The sequence below is a fragment of the Cinclus cinclus genome, chromosome 1, assembly GCF_963662255.1.
Source record: "Cinclus cinclus chromosome 1, bCinCin1.1, whole genome shotgun sequence".
In the NCBI taxonomy this organism is placed as follows: domain Eukaryota; kingdom Metazoa; phylum Chordata; class Aves; order Passeriformes; family Cinclidae; genus Cinclus; species Cinclus cinclus.
In genome coordinates this window covers 77,941,014-77,965,441 of record NC_085046.1, presented here as the reverse complement: position 1 = coordinate 77,965,441, position 24,428 = coordinate 77,941,014, and the positions used below count along the sequence as shown (strand labels likewise).

Sequence of the window (24,428 nt, the reverse complement as noted above, 5' to 3'; positions counted from 1 at the left end):
AATATTTCAATTTAGTTTAAGCTTTCTAAATCTTAAAATTACAAACAAATTGGATAGTTGCAGATTACAAGGCACAGGGCAGAACTGAGTGTTACTAACCATTTCTGTTTCTCTCTACTTTGAATGAAAGTTTAGGTACACTTTATAGAGAAAAGAGACAACTAATGTTAGCACACTATAATTTTTAAATTAGGTAGATAATCCTAAATTGTTTAGAAGGAAAAATACCATCCAGTAGACAACTCTTTTCCTGCATGCTTCAGGAAGTGTAAAATTCTTAGGCTTAAGGAACTTCAGTTAACAAGATATAAGTTATTAGGCTTAGTTATCTTGCTTTTTTTAATGAATATATGCATTTTAAAGACTTTTCTACATTACCACAATTATTTAAAGCATGAAATAAATCTAAATACATACAGAAGATTCAGCTTTGACCCATGCAAACTTCAATATACTTGGGGCCTATTAATTCTACCCTCTTCATTCTGAGTTTGCCTGCAGCTACAGACTTGGCAACATGCCCCAGTTTGCCTTGGGAATCATTACAGACTAAGTAGGGCCTCTAATCTGGGACAAAGCATAGATGGGTTCATTACAGCAGCATTTTTCTGAAGTGTTTGGCACTGGCTTTGCTCTGGAGCACTCTCTAGACTTAAGAGAGAGCCAACTAAGGACAACACTTGCTTTCACAAACTTCACCACGCACAGTCTCCTGCTTGCATTCACACAATTTGTAGGCAGGGCACTCAGTGTCTTCCCAGACTAAGCCCCAAGTACTGCTTAGAAGGAACCACAGCTAATATAAAACCATGTAAACCTACTTGGCAGTTCGGACATCCATGGCACCCTTTAGCTTTTCTTCACTGTCATTTTCAAAATACATCAACTTGGACTGTCTGAGAACAAACCATCTTTTCTTCCAGTTCCTTCTGGAAAGTGTAGATGATCCACCCCCCTTTTTGTGAAGCCAACCCTGCTTAAGTGCTTCCTGCTTAGAACGAAACCACAGGAAGGTCTCATCTTTCAGGACACACCAGCGTCGCTTCCATGTGTTGATTAAACCACCTGGCAAGAGAGACAAATGTGGGATTATATGCAGTTAAAACAAACAGCTATGTCATAAAACAGATGCTGTGAAACAGCACCAAAACTGGAAGGTGCTGACCAACAACACTGCAGTTAAACTGAGTCTCTGCTGTAAGCCACAAAACCTCATTTTCACATATCCTTATGGCCATCAATATTATTGTCAATCTAAACAACCTTAAATTATAAACTGCAGTTAAGTCCCTGTATTACAAAAACATATCGAACACACATATAATTACATGTGCATTTACATAACATACCTATAATAATAAATTACTGAAAAGTCTTGCTGCACATGAGAATCTGATCTTTAAGGCAGCTTTCAACATATTTCAGTGATAATCTAAAAAAGATTTAGCATTAAGCTGTTTCCTCTCTCCACGTTATTAGGAGGTAATGAAGTTAACTCAAAACCACAAAACCCAGCAAAGCTGTGTTTAGAGTATGAAATACACCAGTGTGAGCTCAGTGACCCCAAAGTGTGGCCACAAAGAGTAGGCAATGCACCTTGCACTGGAGTTACATCACAGTCATAAAAACCTTAACCAAACTGATAAGCTCCTGTCATCCCACAAAAACTGACTGCTAGCTATATCAGAAAGTAAAAGCCATGCTACTGTCAACTGTACTACTTTTCACACAAACATTGTGGTGTGTACACTCACAACTGTTCCTATTCCAGGAACATAAGGTATACTATAGTGATGAAATCATACAAGGATTCAGCTAAATTATAATTTGCTATCACCCATCAGAAGATAAACCCAAGAACTTTATGCAGAAAACTCCTGTGTGTATTCTTTCACAGTCTCTCACATCTTTTTGTAACATGTAACCTTCTTCAGGTCTTCCAGATCCAAAGTGAAATTTGACTAAGGTCAGTAAAATTGGTCTGCAATGTAGAATGCTGTCTACATTACAACGTTTTGAGAGCTTTCCTCAAAATTTGTTACAATTTGCCTTTGTGAGTTATTTTTCTTTATTTACACTGAATATTTCATTGTTTGCAAGTTAGCAAACATTTAAGATGAAACAGAGGCAGCCCAAAATATTGATCTTTTTTTGCAGAGGAGAAAAACATTACTAGACGTAAGCCATTGCAAGTAACTTGAGAACAACACAAATTAAACAGTCACTTTTCCTTTACCCTTTGAAAAATGAGAAAATAGCTTAACTCTACAGGAATCGGAATGTAATACACAATAAATATTTCTGGTTATTTTGTCTATTTAGCAAATTCTGATTCATCCAGTACCTTTCATGTACAGAAAACTGTGAAAGTAGGGCAGGCTGACACAGCTATAGACTGAATCCCTCCGGTAGGAAAGTTCATCATCTGTATCAAACCTGGAGTCAAAATCTTCTTCACTGTCTTCAAACTATACAAGAACGGAAAGAAAGGTCAGAATCACTCAGGAAAGAGTGTAGATCAAATTGGTTTAGAAGACTCTAGCTAAAGCATTTTATCATATATTGGAAGGACATGATTCCTCATTGGTTTTCACCCAGGTAACAAAGGAAGGAGTACATTATAGTAAGCTGCAGCTTGAACTGTTTGATTACACAACAAATCCGTGTAAAAGCTTCGTAGATGTTCAGGAAAGTTATCCTATTTCAAGAGTATAGTCAGGGCAAGCTACCTTGTGCTAATTGCCCCTATCACTGAAGTGCTGTGGGGAACAGCTTAAAAAAATACTGGAAAGGAAACATTGCACAAGCTGTGATACTAGCTTTCCCCCACACCAGAAAGTCAGAATTTTTATTCTGTATCTGACACACATCCAGACTCATGCAGCAGGAAGGCATCCTCAACAGAGGCACTGTAGGAGCTTTTTCCTCAGGCAAGAACTGTTGACTTATTCCAACACCCACAATGGCTCTTGGACTGGTTAGCACTGCCTCAAACATAGTAAGGTATTATACTGTTAAAGTTTTCCTTCTAAACAAGTCAGTGTTCCAGAAAAATCTTTTCACTTTCCCAATCAGACAGTCTCAGAAACACTTGGATGAGCAGAGGAAATCATATTCTTTCAAAAGTATTTGTAGAAAGAAACCCCACAGTATATTCAGTAAACAGCACTGAAAAATTTCTCTGCAGAATGTGTGTCTGCCTCAATAATTTAAACATTTTCCATTGTGTGAACTTTACTCTCCAAATAATCTCAAAATATACCTGGCTTGTCATGGACTTCTTCTGAAAGCATCTTATTCTTCAATACTCTTGCAACTTGCACACATAACTAAATTTGGTTTTCCTGAAATCAATTCCCCAACATGCTACCCGGTGCCCCAGCTCCAAACACAAGCATAGAGAAGAACTTCACTGTGCACTGAGCTCCTCACCCATCAACACACAGTGCTGCATTAAAGCAGTTAAAACCATATCTGTGCAGAAGCCCAGGACTGCAAACAGCATCTGAGCTGCCTCTAATGCACTCACTCCAGTGGCATCTAGATGGCAACAGACCACTATTCCCATAGGCGCTCTGAGCAAATCAAGCCACACCATGTTTTCTCAGAACAGCTACAGAGAGTCTATTGCTGCACATCAGGGAAAAAATAATCAGAAAGCACCTATCAATTATTAGATAATAAAAACATTGCTACTTACAGAAGACTGAGCTCCCTCAGAGCTGAACCGGTATGCTCCAGAGCTATTGTACGTCCCCACTGAACAGCGGTAGTCCGGTGACCACTGGCTACTGTGTGAGTTAGAGAAGGTCACACTGCTGCCAGAAGTGATAGCGCCATCTTCATAATCATCCTGGTCGTAATCATAGTCTCCATCGGGAGAAATAAGTTCCACAGAATTTGGGGGTCTGCAGGATACATTTTCTGGCATGCAGTACGTGGATTCGCCGCTTGAAGAGTTGTGGAGGCTCACTGTGTCATGGGCAGGAGGTATGACCATGGTGTCGCTGGCAGTGGGAATTGCTGGCACCACGGTATCATTCATATAAGGATCCTCTTCTGAGGAATCATCGCTTGTTCTGATGCCGCTGGTCCTTTGATCAGAATGGCCATGCTCACTCGGGTTGGGTGAATCCTTAAATGCATCATCATCGGCTTCAAAGCCCTCATCTACCTCTTCCTCAGGATATGGCTGGCTGAAGTTAAAATTGGGCTTTTCACTGCAGGCATTTCCAGTCTGTTCAGCCAGCTCAGCAGGGTACCCACTGCCCACAGAGAGAGACCTCTCAATGTTTCGGACACATTCGTCAATCTCATCAAAGTTCAGAGATTCCAGGAACTCCTGGGCTGCTCGACATGCTTCATCCTCAAGCCGCCGGAGTTCCTCATCTCGACGCTGCTGCAGCCTCTGTAATGAAGCCTCTGTCAAGGACAGCTCCTGCTGCTTCTTCACACGCTGCAGGTCTTCGATTTCTTTTTCCAGACGCAGGATTTCTTCCACCTGCCTGCTTTCTTTCTGCTTCTCCACCTCCTGCTTCAGCTCTGCCTCCTTCTGAGCTTTCTGAATGGCAGCCAGTTCCTGCTTCTTTCTCTCTTCTTCAGCCTGCATAAAAATGAAACATAAAAATGAAAGTTAGGCCTCTAAATGCAAACTTATTTTTAAAAATTTATTTCTAAAGCTCTATACTCCACCATGCACATTCATTTAAAAGGAGCCCTATCTTCCTATCACCAAGAAATGAAAAGGAAGGAGGAAAAAAATAAAATTAAAGCATGATTACATTTGCCCAGAGATAGCTGAACAGAGGAAGTCCAAGTACGTGCAGAAAATTCAATCTTTGCCAGAAATTAAATGAAGCATCAGGTGAAGGAAATTTCCATGCAAACTATATTGAGTTTCCTTTGGCTTTATCTGCCAGCTCCTGTAATTAAGTTTAGTTTTAATGCTACAGGTACCTTTTATTTTTTTAATTGCCGGGTCGAGATACTCAAATAAACAGGGTGGCTGAAAGCATTAAGAATATAATTTACCTGCTGGGCAAGACGCTCTGCTTCTTGCCTTTGTCTTTCCCTGAAAGTGAGTGAAGAAAAAAAGTCAGTCAATCAAGTTCAACATAAGCTCATCACATTCCTTTGCTACAGCAATAGCTCAGTTTACAGAGATCATCTGCCACTGGGAAAAGACAGCCAAAAATAAGATCACAACAAATATGTTTGTGAATATGAAGCTACCATGATAGCTGTATGTGTGTTTTAGCAAAAGCAGCAAAGGTTTCCAAAACCACTTGTTCAAGAATAGCCTGAAATAAAGGCTTTCAGACCAACATTTATTACAGCACAGGCAGGAGAGTGATGCTGGCCAGAGACTGCACCTTTCTTCCTCCTCTTTTCTTCTTTCCTCCTCTTGTTTCCGCTTCTCCTCCAGTCGCTCCCTGAAAACACGCCTCGCAAGCTGGCCTCGCCGCTGCTTCTGAAGGACCATGGCTGCTTTCTTCAGGCACAGGAACTTCTTCCTTCCACTGAATGCTCTGTAGTTCTTCTGTATCACAACCACATAGTAGAGAACCTTTCTATACTGCTTTCTGGGGGGGAGCAAAAAAAAGAAGCAAATTCGTAATGAAACAGTTGTGGGGGATCTTGCCATGGTGACCTGCAATAGTGAGCCCATGACAGTTCTAGCTCTGTGATAGTTCTCCTACTCTTCACATTCTTCTCCCTCTGAAAAGCAAGATTCTCTCATTTCTTGATAGCACTGTGTATGTTTTCATTAAGGAAATGCACATGTCTTACATGTACTTATGCCAAGGAGATGCTAAAATTACAGTTCTGTGTGTGCACACATGAAGAGACACAATATATATAGTCATCCCACATCTCTCAAAAGAAAGACTATGTGCAGTCGGATAGCTGGCATTAAAAAAGGGACATTGTTTCTAAGTAACATACTGGTCAGAATATAAGAACAGGACTAATAAGCACATGAAAATAAATTACCTCATTATGCAAACAAGCTTCCTTAAACTGCCCCCAACTGACTTGTAGAAAAAGTAGAGAAATAAATAGATGGGATGAACAAGTCCACCTAACATATAAAGCATGAAGCCACGTAAACAAGTCAAACATTAATAAATAACATAATGTCTTGGTTCTCCAAGAACCAAATTGATTAGTTCTATTTTCTTTCTGTTTTCTTACCATGAAGAAGCAAGGATAAATCAGGATCTCAGCTGGTGACTTGGGGCAGTCTCACTAAGTGCCAACCAACTAGAGTTCCTACCATGGTTCTAAAGCCATGATACAATCGGATACTGCCTAACCTCTAAACTTCTGCAATGTCTTATTCATTATATTAAAACAATTCAAACACTGAGTTATTCATGGGTATTTTCACCTGCTGTTTTCAAAAGCCACTTACAGGATTTGAATGCCTGGCCCCTATGAAAAGTTGAGAATCGTGTCAAAAGGATTTAACTTCCTCACAACTCATCCATTTATCTAAAATCCTTACTATTAATATTCTCATGTAGTCACTTACCGGGCTGCATAACCTAAGATGTGTGCTCGGATGATCATTGCTGCCTTAGTGACTTCCACTTCTCGCTGTTTCTCCAATTTGTGTTCCAGGGACTCCCGGAGAAACACCTACATAAGAAAACTTCTGGCTTAGCAAATTTTGGTGAGCATCATATTGAAGGGAGAGCCAGAACAGTCCAAGCAGCAAGACTCAGCTTTGAATTCAGAAAAAAAAAGTACTATTTCCTCAGCAGAAAAGGGAAAAACAAAATGTACTTCTCTTAAAAGAAAACACCTGCAGATGGTCCTCTAACTTTGGATTTCAATGGGAAGGGTCAGATTACTCTATTGTAACTTTTTATTAGGAGCAGGGTTTTTCCAAATGGTAATTACTGGATTCATTAAACAGCCTTTCCCAGCAGAATGACACAGGCCAAAGAAGCTGCAGGACTTAGCATGAACTTTCTAATCAGAGTGGCAGAAGTAATAATTTACTTTTTTCACAGGCACATCAGGCTCCACAATCCCTTACAAGGCTTGCTGCTTCCAAAGACATTGCTACAGGACTGCAGAATTAGGCAGAAATGAGAGTGCCTTCTTGTTCATATCGACTCAACTCTGTTTTCCTGCCACTACATGGAGAGAGCTGCAGGGACCAGGCACCCCACCACAGCCAGCCACCTTCCCAGAGACAGAATGCTTCCCAGGCTCTCTTCCAAGCACTAACCTGCATCATTCACCTGCACCACCCAGTGCCTCTCAGAGGCAGCTTTAGCACATGGCACTGACATACACTAAGCTAACACAGCCTATTTTGCCTTAAATGAGTAAAGCTGCTCTCCAGTCAAGCAGGGGCATGGGGGAGGCAGCTTCCCTCTTCCACCTGCCTTGACATCTGCTCTTTACCACACACTCACATAGTGGTCAGCTATCTGCTGTCAGCGCTTTTTCCAGCTCTTCTCAACTTTTCTTTTTTAAAGGCCAAGTATGCTGGTGTCAGCTATGGGTGACAACAGCCTGGCATGCTGCTGCCTAACACATGGGCAGCTGGAAATAGCCAGTTCAGTGACACTTTGATTATGTGGGATGAGAGCCAGGCCGCATACCACAACGTGGGGATGAGGAAAGCTCATGGACAGAGTGAACTCTCCTAAGGGAGGGGGGCTGCAAAGACATCGAAAAGCAGGAATGCATCTTTTAAGTGCTATGTGTTTTCTCTTGATGTGAAAAAAAAAACCAAAAACCCAACCAAAAAATCCCTCACTCACCACCCCCCCCCCCTCCCCCCCCAAAAAAAAAACCCACCTAAACAAAACAAAACAAAAAAACCCCACCCAAACAGCCCGATGAACTTTTGGGGGTGTTCACATGGAAAATAAGCTGGTTTTTCCTTTGTGTTTATGTGAAAAATAGCCCACCATCAAAACCAAAGCAGCACTCTTGAGGAGAGGCATGGTTCTGAGTTTTGAACAGAGCTAGAAAGGGACTTTCTAACACAAATAACCCAAGAAACAGGAACAGAAAAAGTTCCACAGAAAGTCTTGAAGTCCCAGTGTCGAGCTGCACTGGACAGCTCTTTCTATATGAAGTTTTCCCTCATGGAAAATGCCTTTTCTTTCACTCAGTGGGCAATCTTTCTTTGCTCTACAGGCAGACCTTCAAAAACACAACAAAATTCTTCAGAAAAGCATTCAGTTACTTCTGGAACAAAAATGGACGGCAAACAGATGTTAAGCTAAGGCTAGCTAATGCCTTTTCCTGACCAGGTGAGTTGCAGCATGAGATGTAAAAGACAAGGAAAAAAGCCACACTGAAGCCAAACCATTGCAATACCATTATTAGCCCTTTAAAATAATATAGGGGCAGGATAGTGCCTCATCCCATGTTCAGTCTGAAAGCAGTGTCCTCCCGTGCTCTTCTCCTGTTTATGCAGTCTCACAAATGTGCAGGCAGCTCCTGGGGGAGGATGAGCCCAGGCCACAGTAAGGGAAGTTACAACAGAGCTCTGGTTCCTGCCAAGGTCCTGTTGAGCACTTGATAAAAACAGTTTCTGATAAACATGTGTCCCTAAGATGCCAAAGCACTCTCCAGGGTTCATGCACAAATACTGTTAATATGCTACATCTGAAATAGAATGGGATGCACAGCCCAGCTCTGCTGCTGAATGCTACCACTGTGCTATTTGTAAGACATTGACTACAAAAATGTGATGGAAGATGACATTAACTGCCACCAGAATATTTCTGATTCTTTCTTCTTTCTTACAGTAACCGTAAGATGATTAAAACAATTTTCCCAATGCAAATCTAAGAGTCCTTAAGCATATAGAGGAAGAGAAGAAACCCTTCCAAACCATCCAATTGTGGAGAGAAAAGGGGGAAGGGAAGAGCATTTCCTACAGAAATCAATCAGATTTTACAAAATATATTTGTTAACTTATGGCACTAAAAAAGCGTTTAAAAAGTTTTTAATGTTTAGGAGATCTCAAATCCTGAAATGAGTAATCTTCTCCAAAGTCTGTAGTGCTTTCACATCATTTGCTGAATTCCAAGAGCACAAATCACAACCTGTTGTCTACAATCAAACTTGCAAAATAAGCATGTAAAAACACCTTGTTTTATTTCTCAAATTAAAATTTGATTCTTTAAGTTATTCCAAAATATTTTTTTTTTCTTTAAATAAAAAAAAACGTGGGCAATGTTCAGGTCATCTGGTAGAACAGATATCAAGGTCTAATGTACGTCTGGAAAAGACTCTCAGACTAGGATGGCAAACACACCTGGAGCTCAATTCTGCCATGCGAACACTGACTAAAATTCTTCCCCCTGATTCCTGCCACTGAACAGGTATTGGTTAGGTCAGTTTACTAGTCTGAGTGGAGCTTCCTGCAGAACAGAAGTGTTACCCCATGTTCCATACTTCTAAAAATGAAAAAATCAAAATACCACATCTTAAGTTCTGATGCTCACCAGTGCTTCCGCTTGTGAGCAGTGATAGAAAATTCAGGTGGAGTCTCTCTGATGAAATCACCAGTCAGTTTCTAAGTGCCTTAGAGAGCAAATTCCTCAGCACAACCATTATTTGATACTTTAAGAGTTTCAAGAGCACCAGCATGCACAGCTTCTTTGAAGGCCAGAAGTAACTACCATTAGAACTACATCTCTGCAGCTGTGCAGTCTAAATCCTGTCCCCTCAGCTTTCTATACACACCAGCACCACAACATGCACAGTCAGGTTATTTTACCTTATTTTTTCCAAGCTGCCATTCAGTGCTTGTGTTGTCATACAGACGAAGTAAGACGGCACATTTCTCATTTAAATCTTCAGGGAGAGTTAAGTTTCTCATGAGGACTTTATACCTGGCAACCAAAAAGTATTTATTGCTTCACTTGAGAGAGTAAGTTCTATTTTTGCCATATGATTCTTTTTACTTTTATTCCTCAACATGGGAATATTGACTTACACTTGAGTCCACAAGTCAGTCTGTTTACCTTTTATAAAAGTCCTGAAAGGGCCTCCGGACTGGGAAACCAGCCCTTCGAATCCTGACCGTCTCCAACATCCCAGAATAGCGCAATTGGTTGAGCACCACTGTCTGATCAAACTGGTCTGGCATCTGAAATGAGCAGGTTCATAACAACAATTTTAATAGCAATGGTTAGAGATGTCAGGGGAAATAAAGAAGGGCAGACTGTATGAATCTGAAATGCACAAAGCCTAATAACTGGCTACACAATGTCTTAAAGGACATTAGCAGTTCAGAACATATAAAAATACCTACAGAATGGAAATCACAGGTTAATTACAGAATATAATTTCCACAGACAGAGCATTTACAGACATTTAATCAAATAAACTGCCTCTTTCCATTTCATGTGCACTTGTAGGCTATTGCTGTGCAGGGAGAAACAGAAAGAAGCCCAGGCAACTAACAGGTCAACAGCTATAAGCTTGAGTATTTTGTTTCATCAGTAGCTGCATTTAAAGTCCCTGTAGAGAATCCCAAATGTTGAAGATACACAAATACAAGTCATATAGATTAAATGAAAAAAAAAAAAAGATAAAACAAACCAAAAGGACAGAAAATATTCATTTTTTTAGTGTATTGACAATTATCTGATATTGACAGGGAGGAAAGTTTGCCAGTGGTACCTCAAATCTTAAATAAGCTGTATTTAAAAGAGTTTCTATTTATTGCTATTCTGAATAATAGAAATACTCTCTTCTGTAAATAGAACCTGACCCCCCCCCCCCCCCCCCCCGATTATCTGAAGTAAGTTTCCCTTAGCTTGCCTGCAGTTTTTCAGCATTGTTTTCCATTCAGTAAACAGACAACCCCACAGCCACTCAGTTATGGAAACCTGTGAATACTGATCAGTATGGTTCTGCCATTGGGAGCCTCAGGAATGCTCTCATCCCATCTGAGAACCCCCAAGTCACCTGTGTTTTCGCCATGTTTTGAGGTGACCCAGACAGAGCCATGCAAAGCTGCTCAAGTCAGCACTAATTGCTGCCTGACAAAACATGGGCAACCCCCATATGGAAATGCCACCACATGTAAACACACCATTTAATTCATCAGCATGAGTTATCATCATCCACTTTAACCCATCAGCTGACCCTCCTCCACAGCCATTTCCAGAGCTGGAGCACAGTGTTCAGTATTTTTCAAGTTCAGGAGATGGGATCTCACAGATATGGTCAATGGTTCACATAAAAGATCTGAAGTTCTTCAGCTGACAGAAATGACAGCAAGATCAAACCCTGAGAAACTGTCAGTCAGGGACTGTCTTGGTATTTATTACCAAGTATTGGTATTTATGGCTTTAATCATGCCTCTTGTTCAACTTGGCAAACAAATTTCTCCCCCTTATTTTAACCTGACAAATAAATTCAAATTAACAAATAAATTACACCCCCAAATTTTAACTTTTTATAAAAAGTACCTTCAGGAAAGCACAGACTCAAAAGTTCATTTTGACTATCCACTATAACCTTTTCCATCAGTGCCTTTATTCGTGAAACAAAACACTGCGTGCTAGTGGTGACACCAAAGGGAGAAAACTTCTCTGCGGAAGATGCAAACAAACTCATGTTCCTCAACAATTCTTTCATTTGGATTTTGCCACCACGAGTAAAATCTCAGTATTTCAGTGAACATGCAGCATGAATGCTTTCAGTGAGGCAATCAATATTGTCATGGCTAGTATTGCCAACAGGGTTTCCTGTACGTGCCCACTGTATGGCAACCAAGTGTCAGGGAACCAGCCTGGCAGAGCTGCCATTTGCATGTCCATGCCTGCCTCCTTCTGTGCAGGTGGCTGATGATGTCCAACCTTGTCACGTCAGGGTTTGTGTGGCTCTGAGACCAGACCAGCTGGGGGATGTGGCAAAAGAAACAGGGATGGGAATGACGGAAATGCCCCAAAAGAAACTTTAATAACAATAAAACAATAAAGGACAAAAGGCATGCATTGTATAGGGTGATCTCAGAAGACCACAAAGTGAGGCAATCACAGCACTATATAACCTAGGGTCCAGGGTAGTGAACTAATGAACAGCAAGAACTCAGAACATTATCTTGTATGTAAAACATAACCATCTAGTCATCAATGAGAACCAGGAACATAACCTTATATGGAAACATCTCATTTACTTATGTAAATGGACTTCTGGATTCCCAGAAGTCCATCCTTCTCACCATACCCTCACTAAGTGTTTTCTGTGGCCTAGTACTTCATTTCTAAGGGTCTCAGGCTGATGGCCACTTCACTGTCTGCCAAGGCCAACTCACTGACAGTCCCTGCCAGTCCAACTCCCACATAATGGGAAAGGCAGGGAATGGACACAGATGTGCACACAGAAATTGTAAGGAAAAGCTTTCACTTTTCACCTTGAATAACTCAAGGTTGATCCTTGTCACAAGCAGACACAGCTCTTTTTTCTTTTTCTTTAACACCAAAACTACTTTTTGGTCTTTTCACCCCACCCAAACTTGCTGGCTCAGAAGGGGATGTTTTACTCAAGACTTGCAAACACAACAGTATTTTTGGTGTGCTGAGGTGGGGAGGAAGATGTATGGCTGGGAGTGGGGGTACACCACAGCCAGGCAAAATGCTGGTGACATGACAGATGTCTCTCTCACTAGGCAGCCTCTCCCTCTGCTTTGAGAGACAGATGGCTGCTGTACCATCTAAACCTTTTATTGCCACCTCCAGGCACTTAACAAGCCAAAAGTCAGCACCACACCTGGCTTGAAAGCTCATATTGCTGTTTAAAAAAGCCAACAAACTTGAGTCACAGAGGAAGAAACAACATTTTGATAACACTTTTCCCTACAACTGCAGAAGTTTGAAACAGCCCTGCTCTGTTACCAGAAAGTGGAAATGTCACACAGATACCTAACTTCAAACACCTGCACTTTTTAGAAAAGTATTAAACATTGCAAGAGATTCTAGCATGCTATCAACACAGGACAACACAGAGACCATAGTGACTTTCATCAACCACTTTAAACGCCTACTCCATCGCTTTACATTACTCACTATTTTTAATTAATCACAGACACATAAGACATTAAATTGAAGGGTCAAATCCTCCTGGCATATCATTGGAATTACACCTGCAACAAGTAATGCTGCTTTGAGTAAACCGAGGGTTGGTGATAAGAGATGTGCTGGACTCATCTCTTAGGCTTTTCATTATGAAATACTAAAAGACTACCCCCCATCCCCTCAAAGCAGGGATAACCTTAAGCATAACTTCCAGCAGGACCCCTCACAATTAAAGAAATCAATTGTGTGTGCCTTTGTTGAACTGCACATATCCCACTGCTGAACTGCAAACACTTCTCAGACTGACAACCCCCTCCACTTGAACATTGCTTGGTGCAGCAATGAGTAAAACTGCATTAGTATCAAACCTCCATGCAAAGGGTTTCTTGTGCAGCTGATGATCAGCTTTCCCTCTTTACTGGTGCTCCTTCAGACTTCCTGTGGTAAGCAAGCTAACTTTCCAATAGATACCAAAGTAATGCAGGACAGCACTCAGCTCTAGGGTCTGCTGAATTGCTACCAGTACTGCTGTTAAAGCTTGACTTGGTTCACAAATGAACACCTAGGAAGCAATCGTAATCTCCAGGAAAACTTCAGATAGACAACAGAACCATTTTAAAACAGTACATCTTCCACAGTAAAAATTTAAAGTCATTCCTAAAACTAACACTCCTGCAAAATAAGATCAAATTTACAAAAGAGAAGGCAACAGAAAAAAAGTCAACAGATAGCTTCCAAAATTGTCTCTGAGATGCAATCAACTGAATTTTCAATAGCTATTTCACTTTTATCATAGAATGGCAGTGCTGAACCACTCCAGCACACAAAATCACTGGACAATAGCTAGGATCACATCAATCAAGTCATGTTAAGGCACTGAGCAATATCGATGTGAAATTAATAACTACTAGTCAGGTCTGTTCCACATGATAAGGGTGCTTTTTTTTTGTGGTGCAGACACGACTTGTAATTCATACTTTCCTGGATCCAAAAGTCTCCCCTGAATTTGCGCCAGACAGCACCAAAGCCAAGACTTTAATATGACCTGGAGTCTCAACTGGTGAGACTTTGGTTCCTTAAGCTGCTACATGCTTGCTCTGATCTGTAGTGAGTCTTGCAAAGGGCAAAGCTTCTGCCTGAAATCACAATTAGAAGCAGCCATTAGGACAGACATCTAACACCTATGCATAGTTTTAATAATAAACTAGTTCTTCAGATTAGAGCCTGACTGAGCTTTAAGAAAAAACACTGTCCCCTTTTCTTGCACAGTACTCTTAGTGAAGACCACAAGGTCTGAATAACACAGAGAACACAGCACTTTTTCACTCTGTGCATGATTTGCACAGAAATCAAGCATCTGCTGAAACACAGAGCACACCTGACTTCATCCTGTGAAAATCCTTCTTCCTCCCTGAATTTCTGGCAGCCTCACCGGAGTATAGGCACAATAATGATGAATTACAACACCCTCATAGACTTTAGGTAGGCAGGAGGGAGTTCACAGAGAGACTGGCAAGAGGGATAAGGGTGAGAGGACAGAGGGGAAAAAAATCCCACTCTGTTGTTTCTAGATTTCTCTACAAGAACTTGAGCAGAACTATGTCAGATTTGCAACTGTGTCTTAAAACTGTTGATTTTCTTGGCTTAGGAAAGTCTTTTGTGGAAGATACATGCAGAGAAAGAAAAGATGAAACAGATAAGATGTAAAAAGTAATTTTTTAAATTTAAACACCAGTAACTTTTTTCAATGTCTTAGTTTCTTTAAATCTGCTCTTTTACTGCTAATATGAAATCCTGGCAGTTTTAGTCAGGAGAAAACCATCAGAAATTAAAAAGAGGCCAGTCTTTCACTGCTTTATAGGGGGTTTGGAGTTTGTTTTCACATACAAATGTGTGTATTTTGTCAGAAAAAGCAAGACTTTCTAAGCTAGATGTTTTGGAAATGGTCCCCATGTTGTTCTGATTGCAGTCAACACCTCCATGAGTCAAAACAAATGCCAGGCTTTCCTCACAGAGAACTTTGAAAAGCACATTCTCATTTAATTTCTAATATTTACAATCTAGCTGAACTGAAATGAAGAATTCTGCATGTTCATTGCTTACCTTTTTCTAACCCAAATTATGCTCAGTGATTCTCATCTGAATGTACTGCTTGGCAGCCTTTACTGATGTCAAGAATTCAAGCCAGTAGCCTGAAAGAAGTGAAAGGGAAATGCCCTCGCCTTCAATAGGAAAATGCTCTATGACACCAGGACAGGCAGGGATAAGGCCTGCCTGTCAAACCTGGAGACTGCAGCTGCACTGCTGTGTGTGTCATCCCTCTACCTTCAACAAATCATTTCATCCCCTGCTTTTCTTTTTCATCCCCCTTCATTTCTTCAGTCATTTGCATAATCAGCTTTGATGACAACAGTTTATTCAACAGATTTTCAGTCTAAGGATTTATGTGCGTGCAGCACAAGGAGCATTAAAACCTGTATGTGTCCTGCCCACTGACCTGGAGCATTAGGTCCCACTCACCTAAAAGACCTATTCAAAAGAAGAAACCCTCTACCTTTTTTTCTAGCATGCAGCCAGCTCTAACTGGAAGTGGTTTGGAACAAGTTTGATGCCTCCTTTGTTTTGGAAGGCATTCCCTTACTGTCCTAGAGTACTGTGTCCCAATAAACATCATAAAAATGCAGGACAATAAAATCAAAGAACATACCATAGCTATTATTTATTTGGGATTTCTACTGTATGGCAGTGGCAAGTCAAGGAATATTTGAATAAACCTGAAATAACAGTAAGTGTTTCCCATGTCCAAAGTTCTCCTTTTTCCACACCCACCCCAAAAATCCATAAAAAGCCTCTAAAAATGACTCACAGGGCTGGTGGTAACTTGCTAGAAAAAGAACATGGGTATATTGCAACAATCCTCGTGCCTCAAAAAAGTTCCACTGCAAACTCCATGCCAGATTTCACTGCAAGCTTAGTAATGACACACTGGCTCTTTTTACAGTCTCTACAGGTCTGAACGTGAAAGCACTGCATTTACCAGCAGCAATCATTTACACCCTTAGCTGATCACTTCAGCTCCCACTGCTGCATCTGACCTGCATCACTCATCTTTCAGCCCTGAGTATTTCAGATAAGAGACAGACTGCAAAATTAGCCACTCTCATGCCACAGGTTAGAGTTTCCTGTGCTAAAAATAGTACTGCACAGAAGGTACACTGTAATTTTAGAGGTCTTCTACTCTACCGAAACAGTCAAAGCAGCAGACTCAATAAATGAATGTGAAAATGATGTAGTATTTATATTCAGCCTGTCACTCAGCCTACTTTACAAGCAAGGGCATACCAAGGACATTTTTAAGACTGCAGCCCATTTAAGAGCTATCAGGCAGTACCTTGCTACATTGACTACCTGCACTAGTGTTTAAAGATTTCAACTAGGTCAAGACACTGTTGAAACAGATCCATCCACAAAGATGCTGTGGTCATTTTTCAGGTCCTGCTGGACTATATTCAGCAAAGAGAAGAACTGGAAGTAGCCTTTTTGTCGGTGAAAAGATGCTCTGGTGAAAAAATGATTCTGACAGGTTTACTGAGATTATAAAGCTTTCATCAACAACAACAAAATCATAATTGCAAAGCTATTTAATATACTTTTATTAGTTATTGTCCCTGTATTCTTGCATTTCAATCCTTTGGTTTGTATGGACTAAAAGCAACTCCTGAGTAAATATACAAGAGCCTCTTTGTGAACCTTCCTTTTAAAAGGTATCCACGATTTCTTCTAAAGGAACCCAGGATTTGCTACTTCTCTCATATGGGCCCAGAGGAATGCTAGCTACTCAGAATGACTTATTTCTTACACACTGGTTACAATTTCATGGAATAGAAAGGGATTGTTAAAGGCACAGGCTTAAACGCTGGAGATACCAAAGTTTTCTAAGGGCATGTTTAGAGCTCTGTAAGTGACTGCCTAAACTTTCAGCTGAAGTGAGCCCCTGTTGTTTGAATACATTATTCAGGACCTCCATTGAAATGCACAGCAAGTCCCATGGGCTGTTTGTCCCAGAACTGCAGGGCCATCCATGTGAGACAGGCAATTCAAAGCATTTGGGAAATAGTGATGTAAGTTTTGAAGCCTTGCTGGCAGGGTCTCAGTACACTGACAGAAGGTGTGATTGGCAGCACGGACCCCAGATGGAACTTTTCATGGACCCTCCTTTCCACCTGTATGTAATCTGATGCCATTTCATCTGAGGTTGTCCTTTACTAAAGCCTCCAGTCCCTGCAGACTAAACCCCAATCTGGCCTCATTCTCCCCACACTGTGAGTAGTCAGCAGGCTTCTTCTGAACAAAATCAATCAGGATGCCTGAGCCACAGACCTACCGTGAAGAAACATGCTGTGAGGTACTAATTGCAGGGACAGCTATCCTTCCTTACCAACCCCATGTCAAGACAACCAACACCAACACCTCCAGTGTTCATTACAGGTTAAGACGTGTGCACACACCAGATCTGCAGAGGCTGCACACAGACCAGCTGCAGGGAGAATCCCTGACCCTCTGTGTCATCAGATCACTTACACAGACTCAGATCTCACCCTTCTTTTTCTTTTGGGGCTTTTTGTTTGTTTGTTTTGTTTTAATTTTTCTACTGTACTGTCACTCCTCCATGACAGACTTTTTATCAATACCTTACAAGAGTTTTCTTGTTATTTGACAATTTACTGGCAGGCTGGGCATATAAACACATTACTAAATGCTTAAAAGCAGTAAGACACGTTTTACCATGGTCTCCCTAACATGATTTCTTCAGATAATGGTGCTTGGTATAAAGCCTTTATTCCCAAAAGATACAAAGTTTCATCACAGAATAGAAAACTAGGATGGAAATACTTGAGAGAACATGTTCAAGACGTATTTCCTCTTGCACAAAGCCTGCTGTAAAACCTTGTAGCAATCTGTGTAAGAACCAAATCCTGTGTGTTTCTAGTACCTGGTGTACTGCTACTTCAAGTAATCTCATCCTTGAAACCCTCCAAGAAGCCAGTTCTCACTGATATACTAGCACGGGATCACTTCAGCAGTACATCCTCAAATGGTATTGCAGATAACTTTGATCCACATTATCACATTTTTCTTTGCTCTTGCTCTCCCTGGTGACACAAAACCAAGCAACCTCTTTTCAGACTACAGCTGCATGCAGGGGAAGGGAGGATATAGGGTTTATTGCCTCCTCTTCTTTACTGCAGATTAAGTGAAAAGGAGGAGGTGGAAGAACCTCACTTCCTGTTCATGGGTGGAAGGCACTAGCATTGTTTTCAAGGGAGGGACAAGGGACATCCACTTCTAGAGCACAAGAAGAGTAGAAGAGGATTCTGAATCCAAATCTGACTTTAGTCCCAGGTTCAGTCTTGGGCACCCACCTGCTGCTTCTCTAGATCTCATCAGACACCATCTCTTTAGGATCCCATGCCTAAAAGCCATTTACATCTTGATAGTCTTTTATTTTGAAGCATTGCTTTAAAGAGAATACTTAAAATTTGCCTCTATTTCAGAAGTCAGTTCAGTGATTTGTGAGCAAACCTGTGCTGCTCAGCTGTGTGACATAAAAACCATGAATCACGCCTCTGCAAACTACAAGATTTAGAATAACAAAAGTGTTGGTTGGCTTTAGTTGATTTAAATGTGGAATGTTCCTGCTTGTTGTAAGGTCCCAAGGGCCAGCAACTTCATAGCTAAAAATATTAAAATCAAATTCAAGAAATGTTAAAAAGTCAGCAGTTGATCATGTCCCTTTTTCAGTACTGAGGCCACCAGCAGTTTCTCCAATGAACTTTGCCCCTGCACGCAGTGCATTCTCTCCATATAAGATGCCTACAAAGCACAAGGCTGACATAGTGCTCAGACTTGCTGCTCCGTGCTTTCTCAAGCAAGGAGATATTTCAGAGCCATTCCTCTGCTGAAAAAAAGTTTTCTCCCAAGTAGCCCTTTCTCCTTTCCTTCCTGTACCGAGCCGAGCCTGTTGTTCAAAAGCCATAATGGGAAATCAGCCAGGCTTAAATCACAGCCAATCTCTGACATGTGCAAATGAGGAACGCAGCAAAATATTCAGCCGAGCAGCTTTGTGTTGCTAGGACACAGGAGGTCGGGCAGCCCTGAAAGGGCAGATTATTCCCACCCCAGCACAGGGCTCCATTCACAGCTGCCTCTCTCCTGGAACATCCCTGCCTCCCAACTCCCTGTGCTGGCCCTTCCCACAGCACCCAGCACACAAGCTCCTCTGCACCAAAAATGCCCCAGTAGGGCTGCACCTGGTTCTGGCTGATGTGGATAATTTCCAAAGGCTTGCTTCAACCTGAGGGAGCCTAGGGTACCAGGGGGGCTGCTCCAGATCTGGGCTCCAGCAGACTTGCAGTGTGTGGTATGGAGATCTCCTTTAAGTATCAGGAACCCTGTAACACTGCATTCAAGACAATTTTTAAGTCTAGAGACAGGCAATCCAAGTTTACAGAGGTGATGGAGATCCCTGTGACCAGTACAGACATCTGCCTAGCTGACAGCAAGAACTGTGTGATGACTTGCCATGAACAGGCCAGCTCAATCTCATGTAACTGGTGTGTTAATTACTACTACATCTTATATCTCAGTACATCTCAGAAAGTGTCAGTTTAATTTTGCCACTTTTCTTGGAATTTGGTCCTCTGAGCTGCTGTTGTATTTGTATACATTTTTACATTATATACTCAGGACTTGCTTTGCAAATCTGCAACTGACTAGACAAGAGACAAGACAAGTGAAATGTGTGTATGTGTGCGTTTGCAGGGCAGGGGCAGAAAAAGAAGGTAGTTATTCGTTCTTGCATACATTAATTTCTCAAAAAAAGGCAATAAATATGTTCTCCTAGGACGGCTTTGTTGTAACACAACAGTGCTATCCCATCCTCCCACTGAGAGCTGGAGAGTCTCCTCCTTCAGTTCTTTGATGTTTCTGAGAACTACATCAAAATCAAATTAGGTATTTCTGGTAATTGAAATTCCCAGTGTAAGTCAAACAAAAAGCCACTTTACTGATTTCTTCACATTTTATATAAACATGAGATGGAGGAGCTGCGTGGATCACAGCTCTCCATGCTGCCACAGAGGCCACACACAGGTGAGTCAACATCACCTTGGGACAGAATAGCAGGAAGCTCCTGTGTCTTCTGCATTGATACTAACTGCATTCAGTAGAGAAAAAAAAAATAAAACAACCCACCACTGTCACTTCATTACAACAGGCTATGCATTGACAAGCATTAATATTACTTTTTTGTTCCACTTCCTATACAACTGTGAAGTAAGAGTTAACTATCGAGTAAATTCACTTTGCTTTACTAGCATGGTGCAGGGTTATCCAAAATGAATGGCAATTAACCTCCTTAATATCAATATGATTATCAAAGTAACTATTAACTGACTTACTCACATGTGCACACCTAAAGAGCAAGAGAAACAATGAATTATAATAAATGGTAACAGTGCATCAGGATCTAACTAATTTAACATTCAACTGCCTTCTGAGTGACACCACTGCTCATCTCCTCCGAGCCTGCAGAATTCACAGCCATGGATGCTGGTCAACAGCCCTTTGTTTCAGTAAGGTTTAGTTCAATCTTCATTTCATTACATGAGCCACACATTTGGTTGACTCTATCAATTTTTAAGATGATTTTGAGGAGAAAACTCCTGCCCTTACTTATGGCCTTACCATCTGTCGTGTCATATTCAAATAAGAATATGTCTCTTGTCCTAGAAGTGCATTTTTTTCTATCCCTCCTGCATATTTTCTGATCATGGTGAAAACAGACTGTTGAGACTACATGACTGGTTGAGTTCATTTTCACTGCTGCCTTATCAGCACTCTTTTCTCCAGGAACTGGAACACACACGACTGGAAGCAATGGACGCAGTAAGTCTTGTCTTCTCTGCACAGATGATTTGTGACCTTAGGCTGGGCATGCACTGTAAGGGAGCTGCACAAATGTCTCTCCCCTTCACAGCTGTGTGACAAGAGGTACCGTGGCTCCAGCTGCTCTGTTACGTACTGGCCAAAGCAGCATCAAACCAGTAATAACTTAATCAAAGCATTTACATTTGTGTTTAGAGCTCATTGAGGTCAGTGAGATGTACGCATCCTGTACCAACCAGACTGATTTGAGATGTGCTGTGTTGTGCATGCCAGGGACCACCATGAAATACAATTTTAGATGGCTGAACAGCCATTTCTTCCCTGAGAAATTCCTAGGCTGGCTTAAGTATACAACCCAACATAACCCTTAATGTTTGACTCAGAAGGGGACACTCCAGATAAAATCAGCTTTCCTAAAAGCAATTTTGTTTGACATGTGAATTGTTTGCCTACATTAAAATCTTCCTTGAAGCTAATTTAGGTGCTACACCACTTATAATAAAAATCATAATTTCTCCCTTTGCAATACTACTTTTAATTGATGAGGCTGGTCACTGTTTCTTTTTGGCTAAATATGAAGTATGCACAAATGGTTTGGCAAGCTGCAGATGGACATACTCACCTTCATCATGCTGAATCTGGGGCAGCTGTTCCTTTGAGAAAGCCAGTATCACAGGTGATTTGGCATTTATCTGGTTTTCTGAAGGTTAATCTACATGATCTCTGCTCCACTAATAAAGGTTTGGAGACCCCTCCAAAGCACCTACTTGACACATACTTAGGAGATTTCCAGATCTACAGACAGTGAGTTTCAAAAATGTCATGATTTATTACATCATGTAAACAGTGGAAATAGAACATAGTACTACGAGTTTGGTGACAAACTTGCCTTCTCTACACTGGATATTGTATAATGCTCACGGGTATGAGCCACAATCCAAGGTGGATGCCAAAACAAAAAACTTGCCAGTGTCCCAAATGATTTGAATGGTGCAATGGGCTTCTTGGCAACTGGCAACAGACCTGAACTGTGAGTGCTTGCCAGGTGCTCGGGACCAAACAATGAAACACTGCCCACAAAGCCTGAGGAATCATGCTGTCACCTCCCAGCAAAGCTCCTGTAAGCAGCACCAGCTGCCCAGGTAGCTCCCTGTTGCCCAAACAGGGAATACACACCAGGAATGTGGAAAGGAGACAAACCAATGAGAGCAACCTCAAACCTCATGAAGTGCCAGCCAAAAACTTCCTGTAGGTTAGACAGACCATCCTTGCTGCTATGATGATGTCCTCATACACGGACTTTACAGCTACTACATTCCACTTCATACAACTGAAACCACAACTTGACTACTGATGACAGTGTTAGGAATGGACCTGCCTTGCTACTGAGGTTTATAAACCACCTAAACCCACCAGAAATGGTAAACTCTGAGTGTAAGACAACAAAGATAAAATGCTTTGATGTGCTTTCAGTAAGCATTTATGTTTAATGTTTCATCTGATGAGGTGGCAGCAGATGTTCTGAAGTATACTTAGTGCTTACAAATGCATCGTAGTGAGGTTTCCCCCCAAAGTCCTTGCTGCATCCTGTAACTAAATTAAGAAAACTCACATATATGTTTGTACATAAACAGATAGATACAAAGAGAAAAAGATCTAGTAATTGATCCAAGTTCAACTCTTAAACAACATTAACTTCTACTCTTCACAGATTTTGTGTTCTGAGGTTAGCTTTGACAAAGATCTGTGAACAGCAGGGACAGCGTTCTAACTTTCAGTAATCTCCTTATGTTATAATCACTTCTGTTAAGCTTTCATTTATGTTACAGGTTGCAAATACATTTTTCTGAATAAGCCAACAAATGAGAAACAAAATAAATCTTATCTTTTTTAAAACTAAGAAGATTTAGCAAAATAAATACTGAATGCACATCATCAATGTGCATACAACAAAACCAGCTACATTTTGACTTATCACCACTGTTACCACTTGGGGTTTAAAAGGACATATTTGAACATCGCTGAGAGAAGAACAACTACAAGTTATGGCAACACTGTTTCCTGATCCCATAGGCACTTTATCAGATCATATACCCTCCCTCTAGATTTGCAAGGCAAATCTAGGGCTGCACTTCTTGAGACCAGAATAAAACTCCCATAGACTTCAATGATGCAGGATCAAACCCATTCCCTTCATAACAGGTTCTCTCAAGCAATTTTATCCTAATTTTCTACCCTGTGGCTGAATTCTAATGTTTGCAGAGACAAGCACTTTAAGTGGGAAAGCAAGGCACAAAGTGCAGATTCCAGAAGCAAAGGCAACCAGTGGTGAAAAGCACTATTTTACCTGCTGTGTTAGGGGGTTATTTCACTGGGGGCTGAAGGGAGAGATGACACAGCAAAGAAGGTCAAAATATACCACTGCTATGCTGTCCCTTCCACTACTACTGCAATATTTTTTTTTTCCCCAGGCCTATTCCATTTCCTGTATTTCTATGGAAAAAAATAATACTGTCTTAAGTGTGCCCCATCAAAGTTTTTCCAGTAAAACTACAGAATTTAATTTAAGACTTCTGGGCTCTGAAGATACCTTGCTTGACTCCCCCACCCGGAATACACTAGCCCCCAGTATTACTTTCTTATCCTCCAATCAACACAAAAATGCATACCTTATGCCTTAATAAATGGCAGGGATACTATAAACCTTAACTTTACACAGCCAGTTTTCCTGAATATACACTACAGACTGATCAACAGAAAAGATCTTTCTCCAGAAAGCAGCCCATCACTACAACACAGGTCTTCCCCCCTCTGCACACACAGCTCTACTTCTGTCAACTTCTCCCCAGCTCTGCAAACAATCACCCCTTTAACTTTCAAACCAAGTGTGATTTATTAAAGCAGACTTTGCTTGGCAGCAAAGCTCTCATAATGTTCAAAAATATGATTAGACGAGTAAATTTAGATATTGTTTTTTCATAAACTCGATTCTGCATGCATTTACCCTCTTTAAAAGAAAACACAAGCACAGAAACATTTCCAGTACAGCTTGCTCAGGAAAACTCCAGGAACTTTCTATTCTTTTTCTACAAGTCCACTGCAGCTTCAAGTATGCAAAATTAAAATAACTTAAAAACCTGCATGAATTAAAGCCCTTACCTTTTAAGATGTTCACCCCTTCAGCGTTCGTCCATTGTAAAAAACTGAATCTTTAGCAGTTGCAGCTATGCACACACACACACACAGACGCACACAGAACAGAGCTTTCTTCAGCTCACTGGTATTTCAAGTCTTTCATGTGATATCTTTGGCTGTACTTGCTTAATTCATTCCTGCTGCTACTCAAAGGAAGTCAAGCCTAGCGAGGGCTGGCTCTACAGCAATCACTGAAGATATTCCTGACTAACAGGACAT

General features: G+C 41.0%; 1 protein-coding gene across 1 annotated transcript in view; it reads right to left on the bottom strand.

Moving 5' to 3' along the window:
• The window catches only part of MYO10 (myosin X), an 89,203-nt gene that overhangs the window by 18,639 nt on the left and 46,136 nt on the right, over positions 1–24,428 (bottom strand). The window contains exons 18-25 of the mRNA XM_062499623.1: positions 10,005–10,129; positions 9,758–9,872; positions 6,536–6,642; positions 5,373–5,582; positions 5,032–5,071; positions 3,701–4,603; positions 2,345–2,468; positions 822–1,065 (exon numbers count right to left, since the gene is read on the bottom strand). Of these exons, the coding sequence (XP_062355607.1) occupies positions 822–1,065; positions 2,345–2,468; positions 3,701–4,603; positions 5,032–5,071; positions 5,373–5,582; positions 6,536–6,642; positions 9,758–9,872; positions 10,005–10,129 (1,868 nt within the window). The remainder of the gene's footprint in view (positions 1–821; positions 1,066–2,344; positions 2,469–3,700; positions 4,604–5,031; positions 5,072–5,372; positions 5,583–6,535; positions 6,643–9,757; positions 9,873–10,004; positions 10,130–24,428) is intronic.